The sequence below is a fragment of the Oncorhynchus kisutch genome, linkage group LG2 (genome assembly GCF_002021735.2).
Source record: "Oncorhynchus kisutch isolate 150728-3 linkage group LG2, Okis_V2, whole genome shotgun sequence".
NCBI classification, from domain to species: domain Eukaryota; kingdom Metazoa; phylum Chordata; class Actinopteri; order Salmoniformes; family Salmonidae; genus Oncorhynchus; species Oncorhynchus kisutch.
The window spans coordinates 58,748,298-58,764,681 of NC_034175.2; the positions used below are offsets into that span (position 1 = coordinate 58,748,298).

The 16,384-nt window shown below is 48.5% G+C and overlaps 1 protein-coding gene across 1 annotated transcript in view; it reads right to left on the reverse strand.

Moving 5' to 3' along the window:
- The window catches only part of LOC109904686 (ephrin type-A receptor 3), a gene marked incomplete at its 5' end in the record, with an annotated part of 44,825 nt that overhangs the window by 7,344 nt on the left and 21,097 nt on the right, over positions 1-16,384 (reverse strand). Inside the window, 2 exon segments of the mRNA XM_031798693.1 lie at positions 11,921-12,114; positions 12,740-12,889. Of these exon segments, the coding sequence (XP_031654553.1) occupies positions 11,921-12,114; positions 12,740-12,889 (344 nt within the window).

Genomic DNA, 16,384 nt, shown 5'->3' on the forward strand with positions numbered 1-16,384 from the left:
GTAATGTTAACTTTGTCATACAGACTAGTCTGATGATTTTCCAATATGACTGATTGCACTGTTTCTAGGGAATTAAGTCAATATAGCTTCAAACATGTATGTTGGACGGGCTTTAAGTCAAATGAAAACCATACAGTGTAGATTCTATATTTATGTTTTAGAAGTGAAATCTCCGAACAATATGATTATATAACAAAACAAGCATAAATGTTCATATAATTACATTAATATTTTATCTTAAAAATACTAGAATTCTCAATAGTGCAACCTTAATCAGATTATAAACTGAATAACATAATTAAATCAAATCACAATTCATGCTGTTCCATTGACAATAATTTACAGTACGAATAGCATTTCATGGCTGAGAGATTTGAGTGACAGGAGAGAGAAGGAGAAAGGAGAGAGGAGAGGAAAGAAGGAGTGGATGATAGAGTGATGTACAGATGTAATATCTTAATTTGATCACTCTGTTGTTGGAGCAAATTTTTCTGCACAGCAGAAAATGCAAATCGTAGTTTATTCAAGGTTTAAAAAGGCTTCTAACATTTGGGTAATTTCCACTTTAAAATGCCAAACTTGATTTGCCATAACGAAAAATGTATCAACCCCGACAAAAATGTCCATGAATGACGTACACATAATATTTATAATCTCCTGTTGCTGCAGGATTATTTTCCTGCTGAGAGAAACTGGTCAAATTCAAATCTGTTGATGAAGAGTCAGGCAGAGAGGACTGTCTGTGAATCTGTCCATAACCTTGACCATGTTCACTCTGGCCGGCCGGCCAGATAGACAGACAGACAAACGTCTGTTAAACCAAAACCAGACCAGGAGACATTCCTCACATCTCCTGAGCCAATAACCTTATGTTGTTTTGTATTTTGTTTAGTGGACACCAGGCACAGCAGCTGTTGCTATAGTCATATCCGATCAACATCCAAATCAACAAGTCCACCTCCCTATGAGGCAGGGTCAGGGCAGGTCAGACCAACTCAGGCCTCATCAACAACAACCCTGACTCATACTCAACAATGATGGGTGTTGTGTCAGAGCCATTCGGAATGGTTATTTCTTTTTTTAACTAGGCAAGTCAGTTAAGAACAAATTCTTATTTACAATGACGGCCTATCCCGGCCAAACCCAGATGACGCTGGGCCAATTGTGCGCCGCCCAATGGGACTCCCAATCACGACCAGATGTGATACAGCCTGGATTCAAACCAGGGACTGTAGTGACTCCTCTTGCACTGAGATGCAGTGCCTTAGACCACTGCGTCACTCGGGAGTGTGTGCCCATGTACATGTGTGTGTCAAATCAGCCAATGAGTCAGAAAACAAACGACTGGGACCATATCACCTGATCACACACACAGGCAAACAGCCTAGGGAATACAAGCCAACACAGGACAGGAAACCAGCTTGGTATTCCCATGGAGACATATATTTATAGTAGTGTAAACAAACCATAATAGCAGGAAGTCAAGTCCACACTAAGGCTGAGTGTATTATATATAATGACACACATCTACATCACAGCACGTGAATTTGCGTTGTGGGTCATGCGGAGATGTGTGTGTTGGCTCTGTGACGGTGTGTGATGGGACAGGTAAGGCTACTAGACGGTTCTAGAACATCTTTTTGCCATGACTCATTTCAGTAGGCTAACTTAAGGAAGTAAACAAAGCAGGAAGAGAGACAGTCTGTCTGGAACATAGTGACCCAACTAAGCAGCCAACCAGACAGACAGCTCACCGTGGGGACAGCAAGAACTAGTTTGAGCTAGAACAAGCGGAAGAGGCTAGAGAAAGAAGTGGCAAAGGAAAAGGAGAGCTAAGCGACTGTACGTGATTGAATCTCTTCCTGATCATCAGAGGCCTGTCTGACAGCTGAGGGCCAACCGGGCAGAAGAGATAAGAGAGGAGAGAGGCATGAAGGGAGGGAACGAGGCAAACAAACACACACACAGCTCCCTGATTAAACCATCAGTCACGTATGAGGAGACTATCGATCTGTAAAGTTCTGTCCTCTGCCTCCAAAACTGTCATGATGTCAGTGTAGAGGTAAAGTATAGACGACCTTATCTTCCCTCTGTGTGATTCTGGTGGTGGTTTAATTCTTTACTTTCTGCTGCGGTAGAGGAAGAGAACGAGGGACGAGAGACAAGGAGGGGGACAAAAAGAACATGCTAGTTGTCATGGAGAGGAGTTGGTATCTTAAACCCCTGTGTAAGCATCCTATTACCTACGGCAGGATTGAGAAAATAGAGAATTCTCCATATAATGGAAAAAAAAGCCAGGAGGTGAGAAAGCAAAGCTAAATTCTCCCGTCCCTGTCGTTTTATCTCTCCTCATTTTTCTTTCCGTTTTCTCTCTTCGTCTGTTTTCCACTGACCTCTGAAAGACCACTGCTGTGTAGTATCATGTTTTTAAGGCTCTCAAGAGGAGCAGAGGGAGAGAGGGAGAGAAAAAGAGGAGGAGATAAGGATATGGGGATGAGGAGGCGGGGGAGTGGGGGAGAGGTTGACATCTGGGCAGATTGGTGGAGGACAGGAGAGGAGGAGAAGAGAGGAGAGGAATGCAGGTCTCACTGTGAGGGGACCTGAAATGGCTCTGCAGGGTTTCTCCCAGAGTCTACCCCCCAGCCCTCCTCTCCTCCATTCCTCTCTCCATCTGGCCATCTGCCTCTCCCCTTTTCCCCTCTTCGCTCATCCCTTTTTCAACACCTACCCTTCCCCATTTCCATTTTACAAGGGGCCTCATTTACCAAAGGTGCATACGCACACAAGTCACTTTTCCCGCAAAGGTTGTTATTTATCAAATTTGAACTTGACGGGAAAGTGAGCGTATCTCCACACAAATCTCAGACCTTGCTTCCGCACATCTTCTAGTGGTTGGAGAATTGTATTACAAGCAAATATTGTTATTTGGGGGGAAATGGAGGCGTTTCACCAAGGGAATTCTAATAATGCTAATAAAAACATTCAAACGTAACCTAATGATAAAATGTATGCATTTGCCGTTGGTAAGGAAATGAAATAGCAGCAGGTAACCTATGTTTCTTTGACTTCTATGATGTGGACCTAACTCATAATCAGACATGACTGGTTTATTCCCACTACACAACAAATATTAGGCTACTCTTTATCCATCGCTCTTACAACAGACAAGCTGAAAAATAAATAGACCGGCGGTAGCCTATACGAGGGGTACTCAACTACTATTTGAGAAGGTCCGGTCACACACATTTCCTAGGTAGCATAGGTCTGGATAGATACATGCGACCCTAAACTGTTCACACCCCTCTTGTTGGCGGAAAGAAAATGGTGCAGTTTTTAAGCAAATTTTCTGCAATTCTACACATTTTGCTATGGGGCGGAGAGAACATTTTGTAGATTTAAAGCTAATTGCCTACACATTTTGCAATGTCTTACCAGAGTGAGTCAACAAAATCAATGGGGCCCCCTGGGGGTCGAGGCCACAATGGGCACATAATCTGGCCATGATAAATAACTACAAGATTCAGATAGCTACTTAGCCTATTTTACCTATCTTGATAACATGGGCTACTTGATCAACTGGACATTTCTGATTATAAATAGTTCTCTAAGATTATTTAGTGAATGGCATAACAAGAGGAAGCCTGCCCATGCACTGCCAAATTTCGAAATTGCACCTTGTGTATTCTACTATTACAACTCTCAACCGGAATAAATTGAAAGCCCAACTGACCCACGGTCAGTATTAACCCCGTTCTGGGACCAGATCCGGACTGCGGTCCGCCTGTTGACTACGGCTGCCCTCTCCAGTATGGGTAGGCTGCAGTATTGCTGTAAGATAGGAGCGCGACATGATAATGTAGCCTACCGTATTTAAGCCTATTCCAAGACAGGAGATAGAAACACAATCATGTATTGACTAACAAAATGAACAAAATGATGAACCAAGTCTTTTGCATAGAAGTGTGGGCTGTAAAATGTCCTTTTAAATTGTTTAAAATAGACAATCAAACATGCAGAATGGCGGCCAGCGTTTGGCACTCGCTATGGCACATGCTTTTTATGTTCGAAAAAATCACTGTAAAAGATGAAAACATTCTGCCACACCTCTACAGCAAATGAAGGCTTTTTTGTTTTCCAGGAGAGTTTGTAGAGGTCAGAAGGGCTCTGATTTATCAATAAAAAACATGTTGCGTGCGACAGTTTGATAAATCCCAATAATTTATTGAGCACGCAAATCATAGAATCACCACGTACACCAGAATTTTGTAAGAAATGTAAGCACAGTTGATAAATGAGGCCTCAGGCCCCTCTCTATAGCCCTCAAAGCTCAAACTCATCAAGCCCAAATCCCAAACCCCCCTCTTCTCATATCTTCTCTCCTACTCGGCTCGGACACCCTGTATTCAAGCCCTCTCGACACTCGCCCTTGGCCTGTTAAGGTACACCTGCACTAAGATTCTCTCCCTTTCACCCCATAGACTCTAACTCTCACCCCAGGTCCCCAGACATCGTACTCTAGCCACGGCTTTGATCTGGGCCCGTGGGGGATGGGATCTCCATTAGTCAGGGTAGCCCAGAGACATATTAGGTGTGTGAGGCCGAACACAGCTGCTCCTTTGGTATAGTGGCACGCACACACACACACACACTCTCATAAATTACCTTGTCCTCCGTCTCTCCCCCTCCCACCCCTCTCGCCCTGCGCTCAGCCCAGTGTTAAAAGCCAATCAGGAAAATTACATGCAAACTCCCAGGGACCCATTTTCACTTTCTTAACAAACCATTAGTCAACGTTATGAGCGCCGACGTCTCGATAATACCAGTCTGATCCACCAACCCAGTGCCTCCCTCCCTCTCCCCTGTTCCAGCTCCAGCCTCCCTCCCTCTCCCCTGTTCCAGCTCCAGCCTCCCTCCCTCTCCCCTTTACAGCTCCAGCCTCCCTCCCTCTCCCCTGTTACAGCTCCAGTCTCCCTCCCTCTCTCCCCTGTTACAGCTCCAGTCTCCCTCCCTCTCTCCCCTGTTACAGCTCCAGTCTCCCTCCCTCTCTCCCCTGTTACAGCTCCAGTCTCCCTCCCTCTCTCCCCTGTTACAGCTCCAGTCTCCCTCCATCTCCCCTGTTACAGCTCCAGTCTCCCTCCATCTCTCCCCTGTTCCAGCTCCAGCCTCCCTCCCTCTCTCCCCTGTTACAGCTCCAGCCTCCCTCCCTCTCCCCTATTACAGCTCCAGTCTCCCTCCCTCTCTCCCCTGTTCCAGCTCCAGCCTCCCTCCCTCTCTCCCCTGTTACAGCTCCAGCCTCCCTCCCTCTCTCCCCTGTTCCAGCTCCAGCCTCCCTCCCTCTCTCCCCTGTTCCAGCTCCAGCCTCCCTCCCTCTCCCCTGTTACAGCTCCAGGCTCCCTCCCTCTCTCCCCTGTTACAGCTCCAGCCTCCCTCCCTCTCTCCCCTGTTACAGCTCCAGCCTCCCTCCCTCCATCTCCCCTGTTACAGCTCCAGCCTCCCTCCCTCTCTCCCCTGTTACAGCTCCAGTCTCCCTCCCTCTCTCCCCTGTTACAGCTCCAGTCTCCCTCCCTCTCTCCCCTGTTACAGCTCCAGTCTCCCTCCCTCTCTCCCCTGTTACAGCTCCAGTCTCCCTCCATCTCCCCTGTTACAGCTCCAGTCTCCCTCCATCTCTCCCCTGTTCCAGCTCCAGCCTCCCTCCCTCTCTCCCCTGTTACAGCTCCAGCCTCCCTCCCTCTCTCCCCTGTTACAGCTCCAGCCTCCCTCCCTCTCCCCTGTTACAGCTCCAGTCTCCCTCCCTCTCTCCACCATTCCAGCTCCAGTCTACCTCCCTCTCTCCCCTGTTACAGCTCCAGCCTCCCTCCCTCTCTCCCCTGTTCCAGCTCCAGCCTCCCTCCCTCTCCCCTGTTACAGCTCCAGGCTCCCTCCCTCTCTCCCCTGTTACAGCTCCAGCCTCCCTCCCTCTCTCCCCTGTTACAGCTCCAGCCTCCCTCCCTCCATCTCCCCTGTTACAGCTCCAGCCTCCCTCCCTCTCCCCTGTTCCAGCTCCAGCCTCCCTCCATCTCCTCTGTTACAGCTCCAGCCTCCCTCCATCTCCCCTGTTACAGCTCCAGCCTCCCTCCCTCCATCTCCCCTGTTACAGCTCCAGCCTCCCTCCCTCTCTCCCCTGTTACAGCTCCAGCCTCCCTCCCTCTCCCCTGTTACAGCTCCAGTCTCCCTCCCTCTCTCCACCATTCCAGCTCCAGTCTACCTCCCTCTCTCCCCTGTTACAGCTCCAGTCTCCCTCCCTCTCCCCTGTTACAGCTCCAGCCTCCCTCCCTCTCTCCCCTGTTACAGCTCCAGCCTCCCTCCCTCTCTCCCCTGTTACAGCTCCAGCCTCCCTCCCTCTCTCCCCTGTTACAGCTCCAGCCTCCCTCCCTCTCTCCCCTGTTACAGCTCCAGCCTCCCTCCCTCTCTCCCCTGTTACAGCTCCAGTCTCCCTCCCTCTCTCCCCTGTTACAGCTCCAGTCTCCCTCCCTCTCTCCCCTGTTCCAGCTCCAGTCTCCCTCCCTCTCTCCCCTGTTACAGCTCCAGCCTCCCTCCCTCTCTCCCCTGTTCCAGCTCCAGCCTCCCTCCCCTGTTCCAGCTCCAGCCTCCCTCCATCTCCCCTGTTCCAGCTCCAGCCTCCCTCCCCTGTTCCAGCTCCAGCCTCCCTCCATCTCCCCTGTTCCAGCTCCAGCCTCCCTCCCCTGTTCCAGCTCCAGCCTCCCTCCCTCTCTCCCCTGTTACAGCTCCAGCCTCCCTCCCCTGTTCCAGCTCCAGCCTCCCTCCCTCTCTCCCCTGTTACAGCTCCAGCCTCCCTCCATCTCCCCTGTTCCAGCTCCAGCCTCCCTCCCCTGTTCCAGCTCCAGCCTCCCTCCCTCTCTCCCCTGTTCCAGCTCCAGCCTCCCTCCATCTCCCCTGTTCCAGCTCCAACCTCCCTTCCTCCCTGCCTCCTCTCTGCCCGCCCAAGGCCAGTCTACACAGGCTACAGCAGCGCCTCAGTCCCACGGAGGTCAAAGGGAGGGAAACAAGAAGAAACAGAGTATAAGGGATGTTGTACAGCATGTAAAAAGAAACAGGGGAAAGAGGATAAGGGATGTTGTACAGCATGTAAAAAGAAACAGGGGAAAGAGGATAAGGGATGTTGTACAGCATGTAAAAAGAAACAGGGGAAAGAGGATAAGGGATGTTGTACAGCATGTAAAAAGAAACTGGGGAAAGAGGATAAGGGATGTTGTACAGCATGTAAAAAGAAACAGGGGAAAGAGGATAAGGGATGTTGTACAGCATGTAAAAAGAAACTGGGGAAAGAGGATAAGGGATGTTGTACAGCATGTAAAAAGAAACAGGGGAAAGAGGATAAGGGATGTTGTACAGCATGTAAAAAGAAACTGGGGAAAGAGGATAAGGGATGTTGTACAGCATGTAAAAAGAAACAGGGGAAAGAGGATAAGGGATGTTGTACAGCATGTAAAAAGAAACAGGGGAAAGAGAATAAGGGATGTTGTACAGCATGTAAAAAGAAACAGGGGAAAGAGGATAAGGGATGTTGTACAGCATGTAAAAAGAAACAGGGGAAAGAGGATAAGGGATGTTGTACAGCATGTAAAAAGAAACAGGGGAAAGAGGATAAGGGATGTTGTACAGCATGTAAAAAGAAACAGGGGAAAGAGGATAAGGGATGTTGTACAGCATGTAAAAAGAAACAGGGGAAAGAGGATAAGGGATGTTGTACAGCATGTAAAAAGAAACAGGGGAAAGAGGATAAGGGATGTTGTACAGCATGTAAAAAGAAACAGGGGAAAGAGGATAAGGGATGTTGTACAGCATGTAAAAAGAAACAGGGGAAAGAGGATAAGGGGTGTTGTACAGCATGTAAAAAGGAGAGAGAAAGAGAAAGGAGGAATATCAGGAGGTGTAGGGAGAGAAAGAGGGAGATAATACACTGAGTGCTCTTTCAATGACAGACTGACCAGGTGAATCCAGATGAACACTATGATCGCTGCGTGATGTCATTTGTTAAATCCACTTCAATGTATATGTGTATATGAAGGGCAGGAGACAGGTTAAAGAAGGATTTCTAAGCCTTAAAACAATTGACACATGGATTTTGTATGGGTGTGATTCAGAGATTGAATGGGCAAGACATAATATTTATAGTGCCTTTGGACGGGGTATGATAGTAGGCGCCAGGGGAACCGGTTTGAGTCAAGAACTGCAGCACTGCTGGGTTTTTCATGCTCAACAGGTTACCGCGTTTATCAAGAATGGTCCACCACCTGACAACTGTGGGAAGCATTGAGGTCAATATGGGCAAGCACCCCTTTTGAACGTCCGTACTCAGAGGCCTGATCACGCAGGGTCAGATTGAGTCTGCTCATAACGTCCTGTGTACACAGGAAACAGGAAGCGTTTGTTTATGACAGCCTCTGTGTGGTCTATGTCACTACTAACTGGGTCTATATACAATCAGGTTTGTGTCCATAATGAGAACAATGTAAAGATAATACTGCTCTCCCCTATAGGGGTCTGTCCCATACTAAATAAATGCTCTCCCCTGTAGGGGTCTGTCCCATACTAAATAAATGCTCTCCCCTATAAGGGTCTGCCCCATACTAAATAAATGCTCTTCCCTGTAGGGGTCTGTCTTATCCAAAATAAATGATCTCCCCTATAGGGGTCTGTCTTATCCAAAATAAATTATCTCCCCTATAAGGGTCTGTCTTATCCAAAATAAATGATCTCCCCTATAGGGGTCTGTCTTATCCAAAATAAATTATCTCCCCTATAGGGGTCTGTCTTATCCAAAATAAATGATCTCCCCTATAGGGGTCTGTCCCATACGAAATAAATGATCTCCCCTATAAGGGTCTGCCCCATACTAAATAAATGCTCTCCCCTGTAGGGGTCTGTCCCATACAAAATAAATGCTCTCCCCTATAAGGGTCTGCCCCATACTAAATAAATGCTCTCCCCTGTAGGTGTCTGTCTTAACCAAAATAAATTATCTCCCCTATAGGGGTCTGTCCAATACTAAATAAATGGTCTACCCTATAGGGGTCTGTCTTATACAAAATAAATGATCTCCCCTATAGGGGTCTGTCCCATAATACTGTACATACAACACTCCCCTATAGGCCTATACACCACTATCAAGTCTTAACACATTCACAGAGGTGGAGGAGCACCTTCTATGAGGTCTCTATTATAATATGGGGTTGATATCTTATGTGATTGAATGTGGTTTATATCTTTAATAGATCCACCAAGGTCTTGCACCTGGGTTGGACAGCGAGGTAGAGACAGCGTCAGTAATATTGAAGGCCAGCAGAAGGGGAAGCGTGTGATAGAGAAACTGAAAGCCAGGAAAGGATAAACGAGTCCCAGGGTGGAGGACAGTGTTTCCTGTCACTGCTGTCACTAATGAGCAGGATGTGCCGTGACCAATAATGCCTTGGATAACGCATGGGGAGTGGATATAACGCGTGGGGAGTGGATATAACGCGTGGGGAGTGGATATAACGCGTGGGGAGTGGATATAACGCGTGGGGAGTGGATATAACGCGTGGGGAGTGGATATAACGCGTGGGGAGTGGATATAACGCGTGGGGAGTGGATATAACGCGTGGGGAGTGGATATAATGCGTGGGGAGTGGATATAACGCCTGGGGAGTGGATATAACGCCTGGGGAGTGGATATAACGCCTGGGGAGTGGATATAACGCGTGGGGAGTGGATATAACGCGTGGGGAGTGGATATAACGCGTGGGGAGTGGATATAACGCCTGGGGAGTGGATATAAAGCCTGGGGAGTGGATATAACGTGTGGGGAGTGGATATAACGCCTGGGGAGTGGATATAACGCCTGGGGAGTGGATATAATGCGTGGGGAGTGGATATAACGCGTGGGGAGTGGATATAACGCGTGGGGAGTGAATATAACGCGTGGGGAGTGGATATAATGCGTGGGGAGTGGATATAACGCCTGGGGAATGGATATAACGCCTGGGGAGTGGATATAATGCGTGGGGAGTGGATATAACGCGTGGGGAGTGGATATAACGCCTGGGGAGTGGATATAATGCGTGGGGAGTGAATATAACGCGTGGGGAGTGGATATAACGCCTGGGGAGTGGATATAACGCCTGGGGAGTGGATATAACGCGTGGGGAGTGGATATAACACGTGGGGAGTGGATATAACGCGTGGGGAGTGGATATAACGCCTGGGGAGTGGATGTAACACGTGGGGAGTGGATATAACGCGTGGGGAGTGGATATAACGCCTGGGGAGTGGATATAACGCATGGGGAGTGGATATAACGCGTGGGGAGTGGATATAACGCGTGGGGAGTGGATATAACGTGTGGGGAGTGGATATAACACGTGGGGAGTGGATATAACGCGTGGGGAGTGGATATAACGCCTGGGGAGTGGATATAACACGTGGGGAGTGGATATAACGCATGGGGGGTGGATATAACGCCTGGGGAGTGGATATAACGCGTGGGGAGTGGATATAACGCGTGGGGAGTGGATATAACGCGTGGGGAGTGGATATAACGCATGGGGAGTGGATATAACGTGTGGGGAGTGGATATAACGCCTGGGGAATGGATATAACACGTGGGGAGTGGATATAACGCGTGGGGAGTGGATATAACGCCTGGGGAGTGGATATAACGCGTGGGGAGTGGATATAACGCGTGGGGAGTGGATAAAACGCGTAGGGAGTGGATATAACGCGTGGGGAGTGAATATAACGCATGGGGAGTGGATATAACGCGTGGGGAGTGAATATAACGCGTGGGGAGTGGATATAACGCCTGGGGAGTGGATATAACGCGTGGGGAGTGGATATAACGCGTGGGGAGTGGATATAACGCGTGGGGAGTGGATATAACGCGTGGGGAGTGGATATAACGCGTGGGGAGAGAATATAACGCGTGGGGAGTGGATATAACATATAACGGAGAGGTACAACTGTAAGTTAGAGGGCCAGGTGCGTGGGAGAGGGGTAATGAGTCAGGTGCAGTGATTAGGTGTTAAGGGGAGGAAAGAGCCAGGTGTTTGGGAGAGGAGCAGAGAGGTACAACTGTAAGTTAGAGGGCCAGGTGCGTGGGAGAGGGGTAATGAGTCAGGTGCAGTGATTAGGTGTTAAGGGGAGGAAAGAGCCAGGTGTTTGGGAGAGGAGCAGAGAGGTACAACTGTAAGTTAGAGGGCCAGGTGCGTGGGAGAGGGGTAATGAGTCAGGTGCAGTGATTAGGTGTTAAGGGGAGGAAAGAGCCAGGTGTTTGGGAGAGGAGCAGAGAGGTACAACTGTAAGTTAGAGGGCCAGGTGCGTGGGAGAGGGGTAATGAGTCAGGTGCAGTGATTAGGTGTTAAGGGGAGGAAAGAGCCAGGTGTTTGGGAGAGGAGCAGAGAGGTACAACTGTAAGTTAGAGGGGCAGGTGTTTGGGAGAGGAGCAGATAGGTACAACTGTAAGTTAGAGGGGCAGGTGTTTGGGAGAGGGGCAGAGAGGTACAACTGTAAGTTAGAGGGGCAGGTGTTTGGGAGTGGAGCAGAGAGGTACAACTGTAAGTTAGAGGGGCAGGTGTTTGGGAGAGGAGCAGAGAGGTACAACTGTAAGTTAGAGGGGCAGGTGTTTGGGAGAGGAGCAGAGAGGTACAACTGTAAGTTAGAGGGGCAGGTGTTTGGGGGTTGAGTGGATGAGAAAGACACACACTAAAACAACAAAGTATGACTAGCTGTTAAGTTTAGATCTTATGGTGGATAAATTAAGATATCCCATAAAACCCTGTCTCTGTGTATAGTACCTGGATGATGGGTTGGTTGCCAGGGTTTGGTTAGGGTTCACGGGTCAGAGGTCAGGGTTGAGAGCATGATGTGTAGATGTTTATAGTACCTGGGTGAGGTGTTGGCTGTGATCTTCAGGCTCCCAGGGTTGCGTATGAGTTTATCCAGGATGCTGACGATTTGTTCGAACTTGGGTCTGTTGTTCCTCTCCTTCTGCCAGCAGTCCAACATCAGCTGGTACAGAGTAGCAGGACAGTCCATAGGAGGAGGCAGTCTGTAGCCCTCATCTACTGCTTTGATAACCTGGATGGATAGAGGGAGAAATAGAGAGGGAGAGAGAGGGGGGAGAGAGGAAGGGGAAAGATAGGGAGCTTGAGAGAGAGCGCGAGAGTGCGGGTGAGAGAGAGCGTTAGAGATAGAGAGGGAGAGAGAGAAGAGGGGGAGAGAGAAAGAGAGTGAGAGAGAGGGGGAGAGAGAGGAGGGGGAGAGAGAGCGCCAGAGAGATAATTAGGTGTGCAGCAGGACAGTCTATAGGAGGAGGTAGTACAGTGTGTCAGTGGGTGGTAGAGATGGAGGTGTTATTATAGTCCAGGGGAGTTGGAGAGTTGGCAGTGAGACAGTACTGTACTGGCAGAAGTGCTGACTGTGCATCTGCTCATAATAGAAGCCCTCCCTCTCAATTCCCTCCCTCTCTCTCTCTTGCTCTCTCTCTCTCTCTCTCTCTGGGCGCTAGTGCTCAAGTGACAATGATGCATTTTTGTGGGGTGTGTGTGTATGCGTGTGTGTGTGTCATCTCTGGTGCTAGAGCTGTATTCCTTGTCCAGGCCATCAGGCCTCAGGCTCGGTCCACCACCTGGTCACTCTACGCATCATTTCCTCTCTCAGCAGGAAGTTCATTAGGTCTTCTTGGCGACAGCTGTGTACTCACGTCCTGATTGGACATCTCCCAGTAAGGCCGCTCCCCGTATGACATCACTTCCCAGAGCACGATGCCGTAGCTCCAGGCGTCGCTGGCCGAGGTGAACTTCCTGTAGGAGATAGCCTCTGGAGCTGTCCACCTGATAGGGATCTTACCTCCCTGAGAGAGACAGAGAGAGAGAGAGAGTGAGAGAGAGAGAGAGAGAGAGAGAGAGAGAGAGAGAGAGGGGGGGGGGGGGGGGAAGAACAGATAAAGTCATTTGTTTCAAGTAACAATGGATCACAAGGTATCCTGAAATAGAAGGAGAAATACATTTAGCCAACTTCATGACTTGCTTTAGGTTATGTTTGACCTGAAAATGGATATAAAGAGGGAGGGAAAGAGAGATGGGAGAGGGGTCTAGGTCCTAGCCCCAGCCTCCAGAACTGCAGGGCCTTGTTCCATTTGTTCCATCTCCCCTGTTTTCTCCTGGGGGAGAGGGAAAAGGGGATAGAGGAATAAAGGTAGAGAGAGAGGTAGACAGGGGGCCTGTAGGCTGACCCTGTGTTTCTCCTGCTCGGTGTCTACCCTCAGGGGGCTGCTGAACTTACTCAAGGCTTAGCCTGCGTCATGCCAACAGAGGAGAAGAAAAGACAAGCACAGAGAGAAGAAAATAGGAGAGGAGCCAAAGCTAACGACCTCCTGGCCAAGTTACACAACTCCTGGCCAGCTCTCTCTAAACACACAGCCCTCAGAAAACAAACCACTTCTGCCCTCACAAATCAAATCATATCAAATTTTATTTGTCACATACTCCGAGATAAAACGGGTGTAGACTTTCCCAACGAGACCTTCCCAACGAGACTTTACCAATGAGACCTTCTCAACGAGACCTTCCCAACAATACTTTACCAATGAGACCTTCTCAACGACACCTTCCCAACGAGACTTTACCAACGAGACCTTCCCAACGACACCTTCCCAATGAGACTTTACCAACGACACCTTCCCAACGAGACTTTACCAACGAGACCTTCCCAACAAGACTTTACCAACGACACCTTCCCAATGAGACTTTACCAACGACACCTTCCCAACGAGACTTTACCAATGAGACCTTCTCAACGAGACCTTCCCAACGAGACTTTACCAACGAGACCTTCCCAACGACACCTTCCCAACGAGACTTTACCAACAACACCTTCCCAACGAGACTTTACCAATGAGACTTTCTCAACGAGACCTTCCCAACAATACTTTACCAATGAGACCTTCTCAACAACACCTTCCCAACGAGACTTTACCAACGAGACCTTCCCAACGAGACTTTACCAACGACACCTTCCCAACGAGGCTTTACCAATGAGACCTTCTCAACGAGACCTTCCCAACGAGACTTTACCAACCAGACCTTCCCAACGAGACTTTTACCAACAAGACCTTCCCAACGAGACTTTATCAATGAGACCTTCCCAACGAGACCTTCCCAACAATACTTTACCAACGAGACCTTCCCAATGAGACTTTCCCAATGAGACTTTCCCAACAAGACCTTCCCAACAAGACTTTACCAACGAGACCTTCCTAATGAGACTTTACCAACGAGACCTTCCCAACGAGACTTTACCAACGAGACCTTCCCAATGAGACTTTACCAACGAGACCTTCCTAGTGAGACTTTACCAACGAGACCTTCCTAATGAGACTTTACCAATGAGACCTTCCCAACAAGACTTTACCAATGAGACCTTCCCAACGAGACCTTCCCAATGAGACCTTCCCAACGAGACCTTCCCAACGAGACCTTCCCAATGAGACTTTCCCAATGAGACCTTCCCAACAAGACTTTACCAATGAGACCTTCCCAACGAGACCTTCCCAACGAGACCTTCCCAATGAGACTTTCCCAATGAGACCTTCCCAACGAGACCTTCCCAATGAGACTTTCCCAATGAGACCTTCCCAACGAGACCTTCCCAACGAGACCTTCCCAACGAGACCTTCCCAACGAGACCTTCCCAATGAGACTTTCCCAATGAGACCTTCCCAACGAGACCTTCCCAACGAGACCTTCCCAACGAGACCTTCCCAATGAGACCTTCCCAATGAGACCTTCCCAATGAGACCTTCCCAACGGGACCTTCGCAACGAGACCTTCCCAATGAGACTTTCCCAATGAGACCTTCCCAACGAGACCTTCCCAACGAGACCTTCCCAACGAGACCTTCCCGACGAGACCTTCCCAACGAGACCTTCCCAACGAGACCTTCCCAACGGGACCTTCGCAACGATGCAGAGTTAAATAATAATAATACAAATAAAATGATTAACAAAACAATGAAGCTGTATATAGGGAGTACCAGTACCAGATCAATGTGCAGGGCTACGAGGTATTTCAGGTAGATATGTACATAAAGGAAGGGTAAAGTGACTAGGCATTAGGATAGATAATAATTAGGGCCAGATCAACATGTACATCATGGTTACCTGGAGGATAATGGGGGAGGGTCATGCTTTTTACATATCAGTCAAGGGACGGTTCAGTATTATTTTTAATCTAGTCCAGCGGAGGATCATGTCATTTGTCATTTAGAAAATGTCAATATTGCTCAGTGTTTTAGAATTAGTTGCTTATTAGGCTATACAAAACATTAAGCACACCTTCCTAATATTGAGTTGCACCCTCCGCTTTTGCCCTCACAACCATCTCAATTCGTCGGGCATGGACTCTACAAGGTGTCCAAAACGTTCCACAGGGATGCTGGCCCATGTTGACTCCAATGCTGTCTGGATGTCATTTGGGTGGTGGACCATTCTTGATACACACGAGAAACTGTTGAGTGTGAAAAACCCAGCAGCTTTGCAGTTCTTGACGCAAACCAGTGAGCCTGGCACCTACTACCAAACCCCGTTCAAAGGCACTTACATTTTTGTGTGTAGCCCTTTCACCCTCTGAATGGCACACATACACAATCCATGTCTCAACTGTCTTGAGGCATAAAAATCATTATTTAACATGTCTCCTCCCCTTCATCTACATTGATTGAAGTGGATTTAACAAGTGACATCAATAAGAGATCATAGCGTTCACCTAGATTCACCTGGTCAGTCTGTTGTGGAAAGAGCAGGTTTTCCCAATGTTTTGTATACTCAGTGTATAGTCTTGTGAGTGTGCACAAAGTCAGTGCAAGATTTACACAGCATAGTCTGTGTAAATAGTTAATTAACTATTTAGCAGTCTTATGGGTATTTAGACCTGTTGGTCGAAGAGCCGATTCTTCGGTACCGTTTACCGGATGGTGGCAGAGTGAACAGTTTATAGCTTGGATGGCTGGAGTCTATAGCAATTTTTCGGGCCATCCTCTGACACTGCCTGATACAGAGGTCCTCGATGGCAGGGAGTTCGGCCCTAGTGATGTCACACATTCATGCAGGAGCACACACACACACCACACACGGATGTGCACACACGCACGCACGCACACACTCGAGCACAAACACACACAAATAAATAAATCCACTTCTGTCTCTTGAATCCCTGGTGAGGGTACATAAACATCCTCAGGAGAGCAAGGACTATACCTCTAATGAAGGTACAGTATGACACCATTCAGACACAAACAGACAGGGTGCCTGACAGAACAGCATAGTGGTCTGACAGAAGAGGGAGGGAGA